The 20,022-nt window shown below is 42.2% G+C and overlaps 1 protein-coding gene across 1 annotated transcript; it reads left to right on the top strand.

Moving 5' to 3' along the window:
* Positions 1-7,934: 7,934 nt before the first annotated feature.
* LOC129596877 (kynurenine formamidase-like) lies at positions 7,935-14,562 on the top strand. Its single transcript, XM_055494277.1, has 11 exons — positions 7,935-8,171; positions 8,275-8,368; positions 8,985-9,092; positions 9,188-9,236; positions 10,272-10,375; positions 10,764-10,842; positions 11,907-12,010; positions 13,244-13,322; positions 13,412-13,562; positions 14,003-14,122; positions 14,204-14,562. Exons 1-11 carry the CDS (start codon positions 8,148-8,150, stop codon positions 14,324-14,326), a joined length of 1,035 nt encoding a protein of 344 aa, XP_055350252.1. The 5' UTR covers positions 7,935-8,147; the 3' UTR covers positions 14,327-14,562.
* Positions 14,563-20,022: the final 5,460 nt, after the last annotated feature.

Here is a 20,022-nt window from a genome sequence, read left to right as displayed (position 1 = left end):
TAAGGATGTTTACCGTCGGCATATAATCAGAATGGTGGTAATCGAACACTCTCCACCGAAACTGTGAGAAGTAGAAAAGCTGATGTGCTGTTTGTGTTCAGGCGGAAACAACATGTATCACACGGTGTACGTGGTGGCTACGGTGGAAGGATTAGTGAGTGGTCAGTCGGCTAAGGAGAAATGCCGGCGGATGCTACACTCGTGAGTGCGCCGCAGCGGAAGGCCAAAGTAACAGCTGATCGATATGAACGGGATCGTCACCATAAAATTATTATTGTGCCGGCTTGTTGCTTGGTTAACGACTTAGCACGGTCCATCACCGTTTGTGAAGTTAAAACGGAAAAGGATGAAACCGTCGCGCCCCAGCAGACGGCAAGTACACTGTGGTGTGATGTCTACTTCAGCTGTATTCGCAATTCCGACACTTCCACAATATGAATTCGTATACCGGACACCATAGACACGCTTCTCTCTGCGTCGCTTTTTTTTATAATCTCGTGTGTAAGTTTGATATATGTATGTAGCGTGGTATAATATCTATATTTTTACTTTAATATCAAACGTTTGCTACATCAGCAGACAAGCAACTGAAGTGCATTCATAACAACAGCACTGACTTCGCAACTTCCGTTGCAAAGTCCATAACATTTACTCACGAGTTAGAAACAGCATTCTCATCCTTGATAGTTGCTTGTATTCAGAAATGGTGCGTTGAATGTTGAGTCTGAGATTTTAGAATAGAAAAGACGTTCTTTTTCGGTGATTATTCGATTATACTAGTTTTCTGCTGCTGAAAAAATTTATATAATCGGCTCGATTGTGTTTGTAGGCACTCCAGTCCTAAACGTCTGTTTTCTGTTCCATTAAATTTTCGGACAGAATTCAGACTTCAGTTTCTCAGAAAAACCGTGAGCGAGTTGTTTTTCATGTAAAAACTTCTTACATCAAAAGCAACCTGTACACAATGATCTGATACCTCATACCAGCAATCATCCACATCCAGCTCGGAGGCCATAACCCGAACACAGTGTTTATTGGAGACCAGGACTCCAGGAGGGCTTAGTTAAATTATCTTTTTTTTCCCTCGTTCTGCCGATGTATCTGAACTGTGGCACGGTTCTCTACACATCACTGGAGATGCTGGGTATATTATGCAAGTTCGCTCCAACCCGTTGCCGTTCACGGAATCCAAACTCCAAATGTCCGTCGCTCGCCATGTGGCGAAGCACGGACATCCGGAGATTGAATTTCGTTCTTCTGGAGCTGGCTGATTGTGTGGGGAGGATAACCGAAAATGATTGCATCATTTCTTCCACGAATGGGGAAATTGTGGCAGGAAAATTGTTACCCGATAAAGGTCTGACGGGTGCATCATGTGCTTTAAGATTATCGGCTGTTGTTTGATGTATCAGCAAATGCTGTATTCCGATCCACAAGGCCTGATGTCGGCGGTGGGAAAGTACAGCGGAGTAGGGACCTTGCCGAACTATCACGGGCTGGTCAGCATGGATTTATCGAAACTGGCATACCTTTATCCATGCAACTAATTCAGTTGCATCGATATTTGACAATTCTTTACCAGTTCGGTGGTTTAGTTGAACTGATAAGGGATACACATATTTCGAAGATGGCAGAATTGCGATATGAACAGATAGCAGTTTTGAAGAAAGTATATTGAGCGACACAAGCAATCGTTTGATTGCCTTTGTGGCTCAGTTTACTTTTACGAAACTGCTGAAATCATCTACCACGTGGAGAAGAATTCGCTGCCGGGGAATGGGAAGTCATATAACAGCGTGCTTAGCGTTTGTTCTTTAGATGGAGAACATAAAAGCGACTATTCCAATTGTTCACTGGAGTTTATACACAGTTTGGCACCTGCGGGATAACCTCCTCGTAAACTTCTTTGAAAGACAAACATAACAGTAGTGATGCATCGAAATTTTAACGGCAAGCGCAGTGATAGTCAATGGTGAAAGCACGAAAAGCCACCTGGATACGGAAATACTAACCGGCAGATGTGCAGGAGAGCGTGTGTTATGACCCCCCGAGGTTTTTACAACATCAGACATTCAGACCCTACCATGAGCTTCAGTGAGAAAAGGAAGCAGATCCCTATACGAGTTGCGTTCGCGAGGACGAATGTTAAGGAAACAAACGAACCCGGTACATAGCGTCAAAAATAGGATACATACATTAAACTTTCGCTTTCGCGCACTCCGAATCATTTTTTTGTAATATTTCATATCGCTCAAAAGCTAACTGATTTGTTTAAGTTGTTCTGGAAACCGTTTGCGCGCGCAACATCCGTTTGCCGAGACACGGGATACAAAAATGGGTGAAAAGTTTAAATGCATCGTTGTGTACCAAAAGCCTGGATATTACCCAATCTTCTTGAAACTTTGCTATAAAAAACGCATGCCCATAAAGTCGAATGTGAACCAATATCAGGTCCGTAGCATTGTTTTCCGATTTTAAAATGAATTTCGAAAATTTTAAAATTTATTTTAAAATTTATTATAAAATTATGGGAGAATGCTATGCACTTGAAACTGGTTAACTTTCGACTTTATGGCCATTTGTCTTTTATAGCAAAGTTTCAAGAAGATCGGGTAATAACCAGACTTTTGTTACACAACGACGCATTCAAACTTTGGACGGTTGCACCCATTTGTTACGCATTTTCTCGGCAACTGGGTGTTGCGCGAGCAAACGGTTTCTGAACAATGGATACAAATCCATTACCTTTATAATGATATAAAGTATTATAAAAAAGTGATTCAGAGTCTGCGAAAGCGATTGTTTTTGTGTATGTATCCCATTCTTGACGCTATGTACCGGGTCGTTTTCCTTAAGTCACAAAGAAAGACGTCGAAGCGTTTTTCCAGTTTGCGAAACATGTGGACGACTTCTTTTTAAGGAGAGAGAACCTTCAGCCTAAAGGTTGATGACCTTACGAGAAAGACTGATGATCTTTTACAAAAGAATTAATGACTTTCGGCAGAATGGTTGTGCTTTTGGTAGAGCGATGGGTTACCATAAAACACTCATTAAGAGTGCAGTGTCGTTCGCATCTACAGCTTAGGACAAAATGGTCGCATACCCAACATCTCCACATTCAGTACGAATGCAGCGCAGTGCACTGTACGACTGAGTTCAAAATATCCGTTTTGTGCAAGTGCACTGCACCGCTTGCGTACAAAATGCTGGGTATGGGGCTATGCGACCATTTAGTCCTACATTGTAATCCTGCGTCTCTATACAAAACGCGGTACCGTTAGTGATGCTTCAATCTTAAAACACAAAACGTGCGGAGAATTGTTACTGATAAAGCGAACAATTAACCCAACCCAAACACAGCAACTAAAACGAAGTCACTGCCATTTGCTGGCCTTCAAATGGGAGTGCTGCGATCCGATGTACCAATGCCCATTTGAGTGCAATCTTTCTAGTAAGTTAGCCTAGGGTTCAGCACACGACAGATCCTGAAGTATGGCTTCAGCCACACTGAGCGCTTATTGTCATTACGAAAAATGATGTTCATATGGCTGCAATGTTTCCAAATGCACATCGTGGCGCCATTTTTAGATAAATGGATACCGAAGAAGGTTTTGGCACAAAAGGGGTATACTTCATAAGATAACCATTCAAAAGGGGTATATTTCAAAAGGGTGTACTTCATAACCTTCCGCAAAAAGACTGATGCACTTTAGAAGAGGATTGATAAAAAGATAGAAAGGCTGATGACCGTTAAAGAAAGGTTGATGGAAAAGCTGATGACCTTTTTTGAGCTTCAACCATAAACCGTCAACCATCCTGCCTGCTACAAGCGTTTTGGGTGATATCTACCGGAACTTGATTTTTCTCACGGTCAACTTTATGTTGCCTTATCTAGAGTTTCGTGATTTTCCGATACGAAAGGAAAAGATGTTCAAGGAAATAAAAACGCCAAACCCGGCGTCTATAGCCGCAGTGGTGCATTCCAAAAGGTTTTATGAATAAACTGCAATTTAAAGAAAGCAGAACTTTAACATAATATCTGGAGTGAAAGATTCAGAGAAAGTTTCCAAAGAAAACTTTCGGCAATAAAAAGCATGTAAAGTTCGAAATGCATAGCTCATTTCACTTTAGGTTGTGGGTGATGAGTTACCCTTTCATTTAGGTACTCACCGTATTAGCGTTCCACGATAATTAAGTACTTACAAGAAACGGCTTTGCCTCCGCGTTTCTTGTGGTCTAGGGTAGGTTTCTCGAATGATTTTGATTAATTTAGTATTATGTTTACATTACTTGCGATCACAATATGCACTGAACAGTGTTGCTTCAGTTATAGTGTGGCTTCAGTTCTTTACCAACTAACACGATTTGAGGCTCAAGACAGTAAGAGTAATTCAACGTACCGAATGGATCCGGACTACTCACTCCGGAATTACTCACTCTCCCAGTCGGCTCTGCGCAGTATACTGTATACAGAAGTAGAAATTGGTCACTCACTATGTGCAGACAGTGCAGTGTACATTAGTGGTACTTCAGTTACACATCACCACTCGTTCCGTTACGCACCTACCAACCGAGCGGTGCGCAATGGTTATTTCAGTAGGTTGGTCACCCATTCACCTACCGGGCACTGCCCAAGAGAATAATGCCTATGTGATAATGCACTTCGAAGTTCGAAGAATGCTAATGTCCACTCCCTATGTTCAGTTCTAGTAGTGGTAGCGTATCAAATTTATACATTCAAGTCTATATACTGTATTATGCTCATACAAATGTGAATCAAATTACTGACTGTCTACTTTAATTGTATACAAAACGGGTATTAATTTGGCGGCTACGGTCACGGGGGTACGGTCACAGGGGTTCGAATGAGCGAGTTACCTAACTATCACTACTATTTAGTGTACAAATTGAGCGATCAGATTACTAACCCGATAAAGTGGGCGTCTGTGTGTGGGAGCCGGAGCAGATAATTACCAAAACAAAAATTCATGTGACACAGTTTCCAGACATGCTGAATCGAATGGCGTTAGCAGTTTTTTGATTAATTTTTCGGTTTGTTCTGACCAGGTCGTACGCGGTTTTCCGTTGTAATATAGATCTTTTCCTTGCTATGGATGGCACAGTATATGCCTGTTTCTTCCGTTTGAGCTTCCTAATTGGTTATTGTACACGCCGTTTTATGACGTCGGCGCCGTTTTATGTTTGCTAACTTGCCCAGGTTAAACGAAGAAATGGTTGTCCATTTTTGATAGAGAAATCGGTCTTGACTAGAATTTGGTATGAATGCAATTGCTAGTAAGAACTTACGTTATGAGCGCTCTCGTGCCTTCTTGTAGCGAAAACATAGTGTGTGTACCTACCGGAAGCCACAGCAATCTGGATAAATGACCACTTTCAGATCCTAATCGTGCACGTAGTCGGATTTCTGGTAAAGTGTTTTGCTAGTAGTCAGTGGACTAGGCAATAAGAAATAGCTCATATTCTTATTTTCCCACCTTATCTACTGAGTTTGGATGGTCATCTAGTACGGCACATGAGGTGCATCTTCCGTATAGCATGTCAGTACTTTATCAAATTAGTGACCCTCCCCGCTTTAGAAGCTCACCCCGAAATAAGACCCCACTGATATGGCTAGTCTTTTCAATACCCCACTAAAACAAAGTTTTTGCCCAAAGCAAAGACCCCATCCAAAACCCTTACGAAAAAATGGTAACGTTGGGTCGCTATTTGATAAATACGGTACTTATATAAAAGCAGTAGAATAAGTTACGTTTCGTAACTTACGAATAAAGTTCTGCATCATTAGCGCAGTCTGCGATTGGTCTGCCGGTATTAGTGTATATTGAAAAGATTATCGGCGTGATACTGACCAAGGTCTGCATCGAAGTGTATGTCCAGTGCTACTTGCGCAGACCGTAATCATGAGGAAGGATTCGTCTCAAAAATTAGTGTCATCAAGGTTCTCGTTATGGAGCAACCCAGCGTTCCTACTATTGATCAGCGGCTAATATTCTGTGGGAGACTGCTGGAATCACTGCACTATTCCAGCAGATCGAAATATTCAGAAAGAGAGTACACGTTGATGTTACGAAAATTGCAATAAAAAAGGCATGTACTAATCTTAATCAGCCTTGTCGAATGTGGTGTCCTCCTTTTAATTTACTTACATAATCTTCAGGACCAAATAATACGTTTTCGTGCATGGTTTGCCTGCGCGAGTACTGAAATCAAGAATTGTGTTCGTGTTTTGGTCCGAATCATGTACGCATAAAATAAAGCCAAGGCGGTCGTATGCTGCATTGTACCTCCACAGCAACATTTTAAGTACGTAGTACTATCCGTCAGTTCAATTAGGTACCAGCAGAGATTTGTAGGTACGCCATCTTGCAATTGCAATTTTTACAGTTCGAAGAGCTAGGAACTTAGACATTAAAGCTATGTGAGAAATAACAGTTCGGAATGCGCAAAAATACGTGCACATGGTACAATACATATAAGTAAACAGTTGGCGGCGATAAGCGAGCTGAAGCACGTATGAGAGCAGTTAGCACAAAATACGCCGGAGCCTGGCTCAATGCTCTTCCTGCGAAAGTTTTCGGCAACTTCCTGGATGATCAGACTTTCCGCATTTCTGTTGGCCTGTGGCTTGGTGCTAAGATCGTGGAGCAGCATTCGTGTGCGAGATGTGGTAAAGAGGTCGCGGAAAACGGATACCATGGGCTAGCGTGCAAGAAGTGCATCGGGAGAAGGGAACGTCATAACGGCATTAACGATATCATATTGCGAGCACTATGTAATGCCGGCATTGAGTCATACCCGGAGCCCATTGGCTTTTTGCGCGAAAACGGAAAACGCCCGGATGGAGCTACGCGTTGGAAGTGGTACCGCGGGCAGCCATTAGTATGGGACGTTACTTGCAGAGACACGATGGCGGATTCATACATCGACGCGACCTCAAAGTGTGCTGGCGCTGCCATGAACTGGCATGCCGGGAGAAGATTGGAAAATACAAGTCGCTTACTGATCGCTGTAATTTTGTCGCCTTTGCATGTGAGACTTTTGGCACTTGGTGTGAGACCGGCATTGTAACGTTAAAGGAGATCGGTAAGAAGTTGTTTTTAAGGACGGGTGAGAGTCGCTCTACTTGTTTTCTGTTTCAGCGTTTAAGTTTGGAGATTATGCGTGGTAATGCAATGAGTGTATTGTGCACGGTCCCTTCCCATGTTAATTGGGACAAATTCTTCATTTGATCATGTTTGTTGAGCGAAGCTCGCCTTGCACATATTGAGAAATTAAAGTTCAGTAAACAGTTATGGAAAGCTCTCGTACAGATAGTGAAAATCAAGAAAACTTAAGAAAAACAAGAAAATCATAAGGAAGCCTAAAAGAATATTTATAAAAACACATCAACACGCAATGCACACATCAGTTAACTGTGGGGTAGCACAGCGTTCGACACTGAGCACTTTAATCAAATCCGTATGATTTTATTGCTTCCGCCCACACTTCTTTCGGGCGAGCTCTTACGAGGCGAGCATTTCGGGCGAGCATTGCTTTCTTTCAAGCGTTCCTGGGCAGTAGCGACCGGACCGTAACCGTAATGCTTATGCTCTGCCAAAACTGTACTCAAGGGGCTCTGCAAAGCGCACGGATGCGATGCGGGATGGACGGTGCTATTAAACCAAATAACGAGCCGGCAAAGTATTTTTCGTGACTAACCTGTTCATATCGATCAGCTGTTATTATGACACTCCGATGCAGCGCACTCATGGGTGATTCATCCAGCGGCATTTCTCATTGGCCGGCTGACCACTCACTAATCCATTCAACCGCAGCCGCCACGTACACCGTGTCGTACATGTTGTTTGCACCTGAACACATACCCACACATTCAGCCAAGTTCTCTCATTCTGTATGCGCAGTGCTCAATCACCACCATTACACGCCGTCGGTAAACATCCCCATCGCTGCGCCACTGCACACACATCCAACCGGCCAGTTTTATTACCCGCGTATTTACCATTTTCTCCCCGCTTTTAAAATCCACTTCGCGTGTACCGCGTTCTTACCTGGACGGCACACATTCCGACAGCTGAACGTTTTCCAATCGGAAATAAATTATATTATTTTCGGACTGATTTATTACCATGGGAAAACGCAAGATCTCCGACGTGAGTAGAGTGCATGCTGTGAAATGGTGTTTTGCAGCCGGTGGAATTGAGAATCTAACTGTTTTCTTGACCCATTCTCACGCTGATGGCTTTTGTTATACAGAGCGCTAATTATCTGTATTCTCCTTGCAACTATAACAATCAGGATTTATCGCCGGAAACCGTCCTCGATCGGCATTATCTGGTGGTTAAAGAAGGTATTGTCCGTGTGTGTTTATTCCCATAATAAGGCGAAATAATAGGCGGTTGTTGTGCGTTACGCTTTCCGCGTTACCGTATTTGTAAACATTCAAGACAATTAATTCTTTTTATTCTAAATAAACATTTCTGTAAAACTCGTTCAGCGCATTTATTTCTTAAGTTAAGACTGCAATATATTCGAATAAGAATTACACAAATGATTAATTTTTATTTTTCTAATGTTTTTTTTACGTAACGAAATACAGTGTTTTAAGTTGCTAACTGCAAAAAAAAGAGAAGAAAATAGGAAAAACAGAGTTTTCTGCATTTACTGAAATATATATTTTTGGCACAACGTTTTCGATTTCCAGTACAGGAAAGCTAAAAAACAAAAATTTAGATGTTTCGAACTTTTAGTGCAAAACTTTTAGACCAAAAAAATAAATTAAATTGAAACGAATTTTTATATTTTTCGAAGGGATATGTTTTAATTTTTGTAACGGTTGAAAGCTTTTTCACGACGCACAGTTTTTAAAAAATAATTTTTTCTCGCACTGTAGATTATGGGCGCGCTGCATGCGCAAGTGCTTATTGGGCAAATATTATAATTTCTTTTATTATGTGTATATGCAGCGTCAGACGAAGTGCGACGGGATTTCTTTTGGATCGAAAATATCCGTTACGGTTCAACATGGGAGGATTCAATGGATGTGTACTCGTACCAACAGGAAATCATTGCCGGTAGAGCGCAACTGAACTGCATCGCTATGATTGTGCCGGTGTGGCATAATTTAATAATACACGCCAGCCGCTTAAGGTTTATTCTTCTCAATCAGGTCGACCCATATTTGTTTACGTGCACGGCGTCTACGGATTGGATTTGTGGTAAATAAACAACTCTAACTGAATTATTTATCGATTATCTACTCGAACGAATTTTAATTCCAATGAAATCTGAGTTTTTGCACAGATGTAAAATATTTTTTGGGGCATTACATACGCGAATAAACTTTCAGGCAAAAAAAAGTCAAAGACATATCGAAATTTATAATTAAAAAACAAACTTACGGTATTCCAAAATTCACGACTGAGTTTTGATGTTCAAAAGGCAAAAAATAAATCAGTGCAAACAGATTTTTTAATTTATTGGGCAAAACTCAAAAGTATGAATCAATATTTTTATGGACAAAATTACTCTTAATTATGCGTTAGACGCTGAAACCAAACTGTCTTGACAGAAAAATCCCCTATAATATTTTTGCGGCAGGATTAAATTTTTTGAAGTACTAATAATTTTTTTGGCAATTACAGTACAATTTCGAAATTTGATTTAACTTCAACTTTTGTCTCGCCTTGCCTGTAGTTTTCTTCGCGAAATCAATGCCTCAAAATTTTTTTTATCTTAGCATCCATTTTTGGAAAAAATATTTTGGTAATTTTTGCAGAATGATAAACGTCGTGTCTAGAGAATGACGTCGATAAAATATCCGTGTGAATTATGAATAATGTATACAGAAGGAATTAACCCACTTTCCGGTTTGCCCATGGAATACATAACGCATAAAAGCCCATGCTCGCTATATAAAAATGCGCGACATACTTTTCACTCCATGAATGCCCGCCATGTTTGACCATAATATGAAATTCCAATACGAGTATGCATTCTGTTTGTAAAATACACGTAGCGCGACACGGTGTGTGACTGCGTGTTGACTACTTGAAGAGGGAGTGTTGCGAAAAGGCGCAATTTTAATCATGGCACACCGGAGCCGGTAAACCGGTTTCCGCTGTATGCGGCAGTATTTGTGCTGACCAGTGCCGGTACTGATCTTCAGAAACTCTTGTGCCTCTTGATTGCGTCACCGAAAATATATATGGCTGTTTTGATCGCGGTTTAAAGCATGTGTGCGTGTTTTGCAGTAAGGATGTTAGTGCCTTTATGGGACGGATGATCTGCGAGAATGGCGGGGTGCTGGTGGTCGTCGGGCACAGAATTTCCAACAGCCGACCCAATGATCAAACCGGTATTATATTTTTCTTTCAAGACAAAGCAAAATTCAAAGACATGAAAATTGTTCGGGAACAACAGTGCAGAAAAAATCACTTAATTACGTATACAACATTACTGCAACTAATAAAGTGAGAAAGATTTATATAAAAATGTTTTTTTTCTATAAAATTAAAAAAGAGGAGTAATTTTTGAAACATTATCTCTTTTTTAGTTTTTTTTACAAATTGCTTATGGGTATTTTTTTATCTAGTCGCCTTTTTTTTCCTTTTTACTTTCTAATTTTTTACGTTTTTTTTCTATTTAAAAGATTGCAATTGTTTAGCTTTGAGATATGTAACAATAAAAATAGAAAAAGAAATTTTACAAATCGTCAATAATAATAACGTGCCGTTATTTTGCAGTTTCAGTGGAAAATGCGTGTTCAGAATTATCAGCGGCAATGGAAACGATCCTTCAGATGGCTACACGCTTGAAGAGCAGGTAGAGTTACTGTTATTTTATTATCGTATACATATTTTTTGTATTTAAAAATTTAGAGGTCGTTAAATTAACTTTGCCGCAAAACTTTGTTAGTTAAATTCGCAATAAAATCATGAGTTCTGTTAAAATATTTTCTTCACATTTCTTCAACCGGGTTATTTTGAAAAAAAAACTGATGAACAAATGCTATGCAATTGATATGTGTGTACAGTATATCTCCTGCATTGCGCAAGCGATGGTCAAACAATGCGATCGTGAGAGGAAAGCGATCCAACGGCATTAGCCGCCTAAGACGGATCGCCGGCGATCAGCATAACGCGGCGGATTATGAGGCGCACTCTTAGAATATTTCGTAACGCGGTAATCCGGTGTAGTTGTTGGTGATTAATCGGCTAATTGAGAATAAGCGATTTATGTCATACATATCCATATCGATAACGGTAGACGACAATTAACGCTTCTGCTGCTGGCATTCAACCGGCACGTACATGCCGACTCAGCAGCGTGCGAAAGCCGCGCGCTGTAGCCGGCTATGACGACAGATGCAGGCAAGTATCCGCAATAAATATTAGAAATAAGGAACATAAATCGGAAAATATCCAGAACAGAATTCGTATTAAAAACTGAACTATCATAAAAAAAATAAGATTGAAAAACCCATTCAAAAGCAATTAAAATAAAAAGCGGATAGACAAAATAATGAGCTTTTTTTTACAATTTAAGAATTCCATAATAACGGCTTTCGAAATAACCGCATAAATAATAAAAATTATGGCATAAAATAAGTGCATAAAATTTTTGTTTTCTACATTTTGTTTCGTTTTGACTGACGACATCTGCTTTTTTCAGCCCGCTCTAGCAGCGCCATTGCTCTACGATATCATCTGTAATACGTATTAATTTTGGATCGTTGACGTTTACTGACAAGTGCTTACACAGTTACACTGCATGGCTAAAATAGGAACGAATAAATAAATAAATCAGTCAATAAAATTAATACATTAATGGCGAATCGAAAAATTTGCTGATTATGCTGATTATGTTTTCATCTTGGGGTTTTACAGTGGAATCCTCATGTGCGGTCACTCGTGGGGAGCCCACCTCCTGGGCATGATGCTCAGCGCTAATTATCCGCCGCTTGTGCAGAAAAATTTCCACCTGATCAAAGGTAAGCTTTTCACACTGCTGAACAAAACTCGTAATAAGAAAAGAAGAAAATCGTAATAAAAAACAGAAAATTACCATCGCATTTTTGCTGTAAGAATTATGCCGCGTACTGTAAGAATCGTAAGCATTTTTGCTGCAAGAATTATATTATTATGTTTATTTGATTTTTGGAGCGAGGGAATTGTTACTAATGTAGCGAAACAGGATAATTCTATATTATTATCCGATGCACGGCTTCTATTACATCAAAAAATCCCAGGCGAATCGTTTAATTAAAATATAAAATAGCGCTGAAGAGAAAGTGTTGTGACAGAGAAGAGCGAGAGATTCGTCTGTTGACCTGGTAATCTTGTTATTCTCCGCCATTGAGGAACCTTGTTACCACAACCTGCCGGCTACAAACGTCTCACTGCTCTGCGTATGTACAGTGTACGTATGCACCTGTGCGTCTGTCACAACGAGACAGACGATTCAGCGCCGATCAGCAGCGGAAGAGGCGGTGTGTTGCGGTGTACGAGCGGCATTGACTCGCATCGATTTTAACTCCCGAGTCGATTACACATGCCAATCAATACACGGAATACAATGTTACTAGAGCAAATCGAAGATGCTGGCAACAATGCGCAGATGTGGGACGAAAAACGGGATTACCTGTAAATAATTGACGCTCCAATTGACTGCGAAAATTGTTAAAACGTCGGTATTTTATTTAAAATTTTTGTTTATGTACTGATTTGATTTTGATAACGTTTGCTCTTTTTGATAAAATATAGTGACTATTTTAAATACTAACGGCACCGCAGCCGTTACAATTATGAGAAGGTAAAAAAGAATTACATACTGTTCATAATGCATTGTTTTTTTGAAGGAAAAGAAATTCGAACTGAATTTTTTTGTGTCTAATTTTATTATTGTAAGCCACGAATACGATACCTCCAAGTTTTCCCGTTTCTGTCGCCACTCCTCTACTGTACAATTATCGCCATTTTTTGCAGCGAGCTTTTTTCTTACTAAAATCATGCATAATAAGTATGTTAATTTAACCGCAAATGCCATTACACTGTCGCTCAGATTCAGCTGCTTAAAATAAAATTTATGGTAGAAAAATAGAATATTTACCTGTACATTCATTTTCCATAAGTGTAGGATTTGCATTTGCTGCCTTGCTAATTTTTGAATATGTAGAACAATCAAAACAGCCACTGCCAACTCAGCATGTTGTTCTGTGTTGCAGCGATATGGCTCGTTGGCGGAGTTTACAACTTGAAGCCGTTGACCAAAACCTATCATAACGGCTATTTACAACTAACCAAGTATGCAGCGCGTTTGCATAATGCACACACCGCAATCAACACTGTCGCTGAGTGTTTGTGTACTTTATGCGTATGCTGTTTGTGCGCAGTGAAGAAATTACCAACTGCAGCCCGGTGAGCAGCATCTGCGTCAAGCAGCTCAGCCGAAACTTCAAAGCCTCCAAAGATACCGTCTTCAACGTCTGCGTCGCGCAGTTTGACTCGCCGGTTCTCAACGACGAAGCGGAAGAGTACTTTCTGGTACGCACCTGTTACTTCCTGGTTCCTCATATTCTTTTAAATTAAAAATCCTTGGGGTACGAACCCGTTACAAAGCTTTGGTAGTTACTGAAAAACACAGATAAATTAAAGGATAGCAAAAAACGAATGAAAAGTTATGTAAACATGCAAAATAAAGCAGCTAAAACATAGTTAAAGCTTTTATTAATTACTGATGAACTTCTGCTTTAAGCTTTAATAAATGCTTGAATACGCCAGACAAACAGATATTGCTATTAGCCACTAATCTACGATATCTCTCTTTTTCATAAGCGCGTAATTTGCAATAGAACTGAGTAAAGGAGAAGACAACATGTTTATCTACTCTACGCATGCTTAACTGAAAATGTCTGAAATCATACCGCCAAATAAACGTTTTAAAAGATAAAATAAATGCAAAATAAAGTTCACAACTTTTTAAGGCACTGAAGAAACGCTTAGAGAAACAGAAAGGCATGAAAGTGGAGCTAACACAGTTCCTCGGACGCGACCATTTCCAGGTGGTGGAAAACCTCCTCGATCCGCATGACGGTTTCACACAAGTATGCCGACAAAGCTTTGACCTTTCCTGGGTCATTCTGCAGATAAGCTAACTGAACTGTTTTCGTAATTGCTGTTTGTAGGAAATTCTGGCCAGCATGATCCCCCTGCGACCCACACTGAAGGAACCCGGCAAGTACGCCGTCATTTCACTAGAACGGGAGATTCTGCCGCTTAGCCACCAAGGATCCACATCGAGCTTCTGAGCAGCCGTTTTTGCTTGTTAGATGACAAAGCTTTGTGTATTGCGGTGCGCGTGCATTCCTGAAGGAACATGGGGCTGGCATACTATTTGCGCTTAAACTGGTATTTCTCGCAGTGTTTTTCTGATAATTCTTTACAGTATCATCTAGCATTCTGCTTTAAAATTATGCGTGGAAATAGGTAAAAATAAGCATTTTGACCCGAAACTTTACTATAATGGAGCATAAATTTATTAATGGCACAAAATTATTGATGACGGTTCGGAATCGTGGTAGCATCTTCGTCGCTATCGACTGCAATAGGTTTGGCATGTCCAGACTATCTACAAGTCGCATGTTCGTACCCCGTACCAATGCCGCTGATTTCGATGCAAAACATTTCTTGCAAACCAATGGTGGATGGCTGGTCGCATTAATATTAAGCAGAAATATTCAAATTCCGCATGCAGAGTATTACAAATGGCAAACCATCTGCAGTCTGTTAATGGCTTGACACGGGTTGGACTGCTTCGGTCTATACGAATAGTAGTTAATCTTTTAATACGTTGCCGAAAAGATTGACCAGCGACGGGTGGTTATAAACTTGCTGTTGACAACACAAACCCACATAATTTCCACAGAGTCAAATACCGTTGCGTATCGGTTTTGTTGTAACCTCTGGTTCCGGCATTGTATTACAGTATAAAGCGGTTTTAGGTCGTTGTCCAAGGAATATTTTCGTTTTAATTCCTGGGCTTTGAACAAGCGCATCAAGTCACCATTAGCGTCCTTTTGATAAACCGCGCCAGTTGCACCATCAGACCGAAATCGGCATCCTTCGACGTACCCGTATCATCAATGCTGAAGAGGTTTTCTACAGTACTAAAGCTGACAGCTAACTTAAGACTCCTTAAAATGCTAAGTAAAAATGTTTCGAAAATTGACTGTGCCTTATAGAAAACTTCATATTTTCCTGGGGCTGATTGTTTGAATGGGACAATAAAACCGGCTCGGTAGGGGCGTCGTTAAAATATTTCGACACAAAAATTGCCGCGTGTTGAGATGCTAAGACACTAGATCATAACCGTCGGCACTTGGTACTCAATGGATGACTAAAAAAGGACCACCATCTTTGGCTATCTAGTCGGAACTTTTGAACTTCAACCGTACGCCAAGATAGGCTGCAGCTGTGAGTGGTAAGCGGTTACATACGAAATTTCGAACAGCACCCCAAGAAGAACTCTTCCATGGTGGCCTCTTGGTAATGTGCGCGATTTCCGCCTCCGTCCTAAACCCCACTGGGCTCCAGGACAGCTCCGATCAAAGGAAGGTAGCCGATAGTGGACACTTTCCGTTGGTGGAGAGGAGCAATTTCAGCACGATGAGCAAATCCGGCCACGAGGTCCGTACACTGAAACTGAACCAAACGATGTCGCGCTGCCATCAGTGTCAAAACCAATAAAACTGGAAGCAACAGCAGAGCCTGAAGAGCAACCTCCTATGCCTCACCTGCCGCTATGCAGCAGCCAGAACCTGCTCAGAGTCCTAGCCCAGTGAACACCAAACTTCCTCCAGTGGTAGCGCCTGCCAGACCAATCCTGCACCAGTATACTCGTCAGCAAAAGCGAATTGAGTAAAGCGATACGAATTTTACGATACGAATTTTATGTATTATATTTAACGGGAGGAAAGACGATACCGAACGGCCAATAAATCTAGAAGTTTTCTGTACCCCTTTTCTCGCTATTTTCCCACTGTTTTTCTTTGCCAAAGTATGGGTTTTTTTACTTGAACGCGGCGCTCATAATTAGTGTTTGCCCATCGGGTAATGGAGATTTATTATGGAAGCAAATCTTCTGCATCTTCCTTTTTTTCCCTGCAATTTGTGGAGCAGGCTCCTGGATATACGATGCCCCGCTGTTGGAATAACGGTCGACCGTTGGATATCTGGCCCACATCAAGCAGAAGCATAAGGTCTATCATTCCATCAAAGAATGTGCAACTGCCATTCGCCATCGGCATTTGGAGTGGGCGGAGTTGTTCAATCAGCTTTTGCTACTTCATTCTTTTTTTGAGGCCCTTCATTCTTTTTTTAGGCCTCTTTTAGGCTCTTAGCGATGTGGAGGTCGGCTTGCCCTTTATTTGCGGCGCCAAAATGTTGCCTTTTTGTCAATCAGCTAACACTTTGTTTGATTATTTTCGTGAAATTATGAACCACATGTATTTTTTGTACCAACCACAAGACAATAAAGGCTGACACAAATTACAGTGTACGCTGCAGGTTGTAAGTGTAAAGGTAACGAAGCGTGCTGGGTTATACGAGTGATAATGTATGTACAAGAAACAGCCTCGGCTTCGCCTCCGCGTTTCTTGTGGTCAACGGCCACTTTATTTAGTTTCCGATGAATATTTATTAAAATAACATATTTCGTCCAAGCATAATCGGTACATCGTATTAGCGGAAAAACCGGATTTTATATAAAACACGGATTTGATTATTATACGAGTATGACTTTTTTAATCAGTTCATGATTCTTTCGAATCACTCTAAATTCTCACATCTGAATCCATGATTCTGTGATCCTTAACCTGATTAATCTGGGTAGTGGAAGCTCGGTCACTGGTTCTGCATGTGACGAATCTGTGCAATGGACAGAACTGTCACCCGCTTGCCTAACGGGTCCGGTACACTGGACAGTACCGTTAGCTCGGTCACCCGCTGTCCGCTGACCTAACCGGTCTCGTACACTGGACAGTACCGTTAGATCGGTCATTCGTTCCCCTAACGGGCTCAAAGTAGTAGCGGTAGCAGGGTCACCGGCTAGCTCGTATGCCTAACGGGCCGACAGTACCGGTAGCTCGGCCACCCGTTTACCTAACGGGTCCGGTAGACTGGACAGTACGGGTTGCTGGGTCAACCGGTGACTGTGCACCGGACAGTATTGGTAGCTTGGTCATTCGTTCGCCTAACAGGCTGCTCACATTGGATGGTATCGGTAGCTCGGTCACCCGCTCACCTAGCGGGTCCCGTACACTGGAAAGTACCGGTTGCTCGGTCACCCGCTCGCCTACAGAGCTCTGTGCATCCGCTAGCTCGGTTACCGGCAGGCTCGTTTGCCTAACGGGCTATCTGCGCTGGACAGTGGGGTAGCTTGGTCATTTCGTTCGCCTAACAGGCTCCGCACACTGTACAGTATCGGTAGCTCGGTCACACGCTCACGTAGCGGGTCCCGGACGCTCGATAGTAACGGTTGCTCGGTCACCCGCTACCTAACGGGTCCCGTACACTTGACGTAGCGTATCAGTAGCTTGGTCATTCGTGCGCCTGAAATATGTATGGCGATGAGGCACTGGACAGCACCGGTAGCTCGGTCACCCGCTCACCTATCCGTTCCCGTACACTGGACAGTACCGTTGGCTTGGTCACTCGTTTACCTCAGGGGCCTCGTTTACTGCACAGTACCGGTAGCTTGGTCATCCTCTCACCTAAGGGGTCCCGTACACTGGACAGTACCGGTAGCTCGGTCACCCGCTCACCTATCCGTTCCCGTACACTGGACAGTACCGTTGGCTTGGTCACTCGTTACCTCAGGGGCCTCGTTTGCTGCACAGTACCGGTAGCTTGGTCATCCTCTCACCTAAGGGGTCCCGTACACTGGACAGTACCGGTAGCTCGGTCAATCGTTCTCCTAACGGGCTCTGTGCATCCGCTAGCTCGGTCACCGGCTAGCTGGTTTGCCTAACGGGCTATTTTCGCTGGACAGTATTGGTACCTTGGGCATTTTGTTCGCCTAACGGGCTCCGCACATTGGACAGTATATATCGATAGCTCGGTCACCCGCTCACCTAGCGGGTCCGAACACTGGACAGTACCGGTAGCTTGGTCACCTGCTCACCTATCGGGTCCCGTACATTGACGTAGCGTACCAGTAGCTTGGTCATTCGTCCGCCTAGGATTATGTATGGCGAGAGGCACAGGACAGTATCCGTAGCTCGGCCACCCGCTCACTTATCCGTTCCCATACACTGGACAATACCGGTGGCTTGGTCACTCGTTTACCTCCCAGCCCTCACAGCTGGGCCCTGTTCAATGCACAGTGCCGGTAGCTTGGTCACTCCGTTTGCTTAACGAGCTCTGTGCACTGGACAGTACCGGTAGCTTGGTCACCCGCTCATCTAGCGGGTCCCGTACACTGAACAGTACCGGTAGCTTGTTCATCCTCTCACCTAACGGGCCCCGTAAACTGGGCAGTACCGGTAGCGTGGTCTCTTGATCCGCCGGCACTCGTGCAGAAATTTTCATAATAACGATCTGCTAATTAAAAGATTCTGATAATATAAATAGTAGGAATGACGTTCATTTTCTAGCTATATTTCAGTTGGTTTACGTGGCAACATGGCCTGGTTAAAAAAACCCCGATAGTACTTATTGCTACAATAATTTAGTTGCATTTGGTGAAGGTAGTCAAAACTCTTCCGCTTTGGCGTTCCAAGCGGGAGAGGTTCTGAAAGAAATGAATACTATCTGGCCGGGTTTTCGACTACGGGCTTTCAGAATATCAGTCAGGTTGGGGTCAGTCTTTTCTGGTTTGCCGGCTCTGGTGTATCCCATTCGTGGCCATATAGATCTGAATTAGGATATCATAAAATTATATTTCAGTATCACATTATGATCACGTTTACTTACTTGTTCAAACAATAAAAGCCATCGGTGCAATTACCAGACAGCAGATATCCATACGAAGACGGTATCCCGGCATTTGAAAGCCAATACTAGGTATAATTGCAATCCTACCGAACAGACAACGAGTATGCTATTTACTGACATGCACGCACATACCATTATCGAAAAATATTACACACAGACCATTATCCAAAAATATTACACACAGACCATTATCCAAAAATATTACGCACAGACCATTATCGAAAAAAATTTACCGAAAGTTGTCTGAGTCCACATCTGATCTTCCTTTGCTAGTTTTCCAGTGGAAAATCTCAGTACATATATGGTTGCTACAGGGATAATGATTCTCACGATAATAAACGCTTTTTTTCCAACGGTATGCTCGTCAAAATAAATTTCAACTCTCATTCGGCTAATCGTATTCGTAATCTAACATCACTTCGGAAGAAACGTTTGATAAACTGCCATCCCGTGAATATTCGTGTCTGTGAACAGAAATCTTTTCCAGCTCTTCCAACAGCTCCTGTGAGCTCTTCCAACAATCCCGTGAATATTCGTGTCTGTGAACAGAAATCTTTTCCAGCTCTTCCAACAGCTCCTGTGATGATATTCGGTGGTTAATATTTTGGCAAAGCGCTCGTTCGACCAGACTTCTGACTGTGTCATCCGTTCTGCCTTTAAACAGCGGTACGAACCCGTTAGCTATTTGGATTAAAACTAGGATATCCGGCAAATATGTTACTTCCACGATTTCCCTGGTGTCACGTCGCCATAACCACTTTCCAACCACTCCTGAGGAACACTGTAGCAGGTCAACAAGAATGCAGCCCAAACTCCAAACGTCCGTTTTTTGGCCGACTCTCTCCCCCTCTTGCTGGTCAACGAACGTCTTGACCATTTCGGGTGACATATAGCGAGCCGTCCCACGCAGATGCGTTATGTCTTTCGTACATGTGCGGTTACTCATCATTACAATCCGGTCATCCAGATCACCAATTAGCAGAGTAGCTCCTCGCAGGAGTATGTTGGCTGG

The sequence above is a fragment of the Paramacrobiotus metropolitanus genome, unplaced genomic scaffold (genome assembly GCF_019649055.1).
Source record: "Paramacrobiotus metropolitanus isolate TYO unplaced genomic scaffold, Prichtersi_v1.0 Parri_scaffold0000097, whole genome shotgun sequence".
NCBI lineage: Eukaryota > Metazoa > Tardigrada > Eutardigrada > Parachela > Macrobiotidae > Paramacrobiotus > Paramacrobiotus metropolitanus.
Note: the sequence above shows the minus strand (reverse complement) of the source record. Positions and strands in the feature narration are given on the sequence as shown.

Coding starts and splice junctions, on each gene's coding strand:
- LOC129596877 (XM_055494277.1), top strand. CDS start 8,148: ATGGGAAAACGCAAGATCTCCGAC. Junction 10,376..10,763: donor CCGACCCAATGATCAAACCG/GTATTATATTTT, acceptor GTTATTTTGCAG/TTTCAGTGGAAAATGCGTGT. Junction 10,843..11,906: donor GCTACACGCTTGAAGAGCAG/GTAGAGTTACTG, acceptor GGGGTTTTACAG/TGGAATCCTCATGTGCGGTC.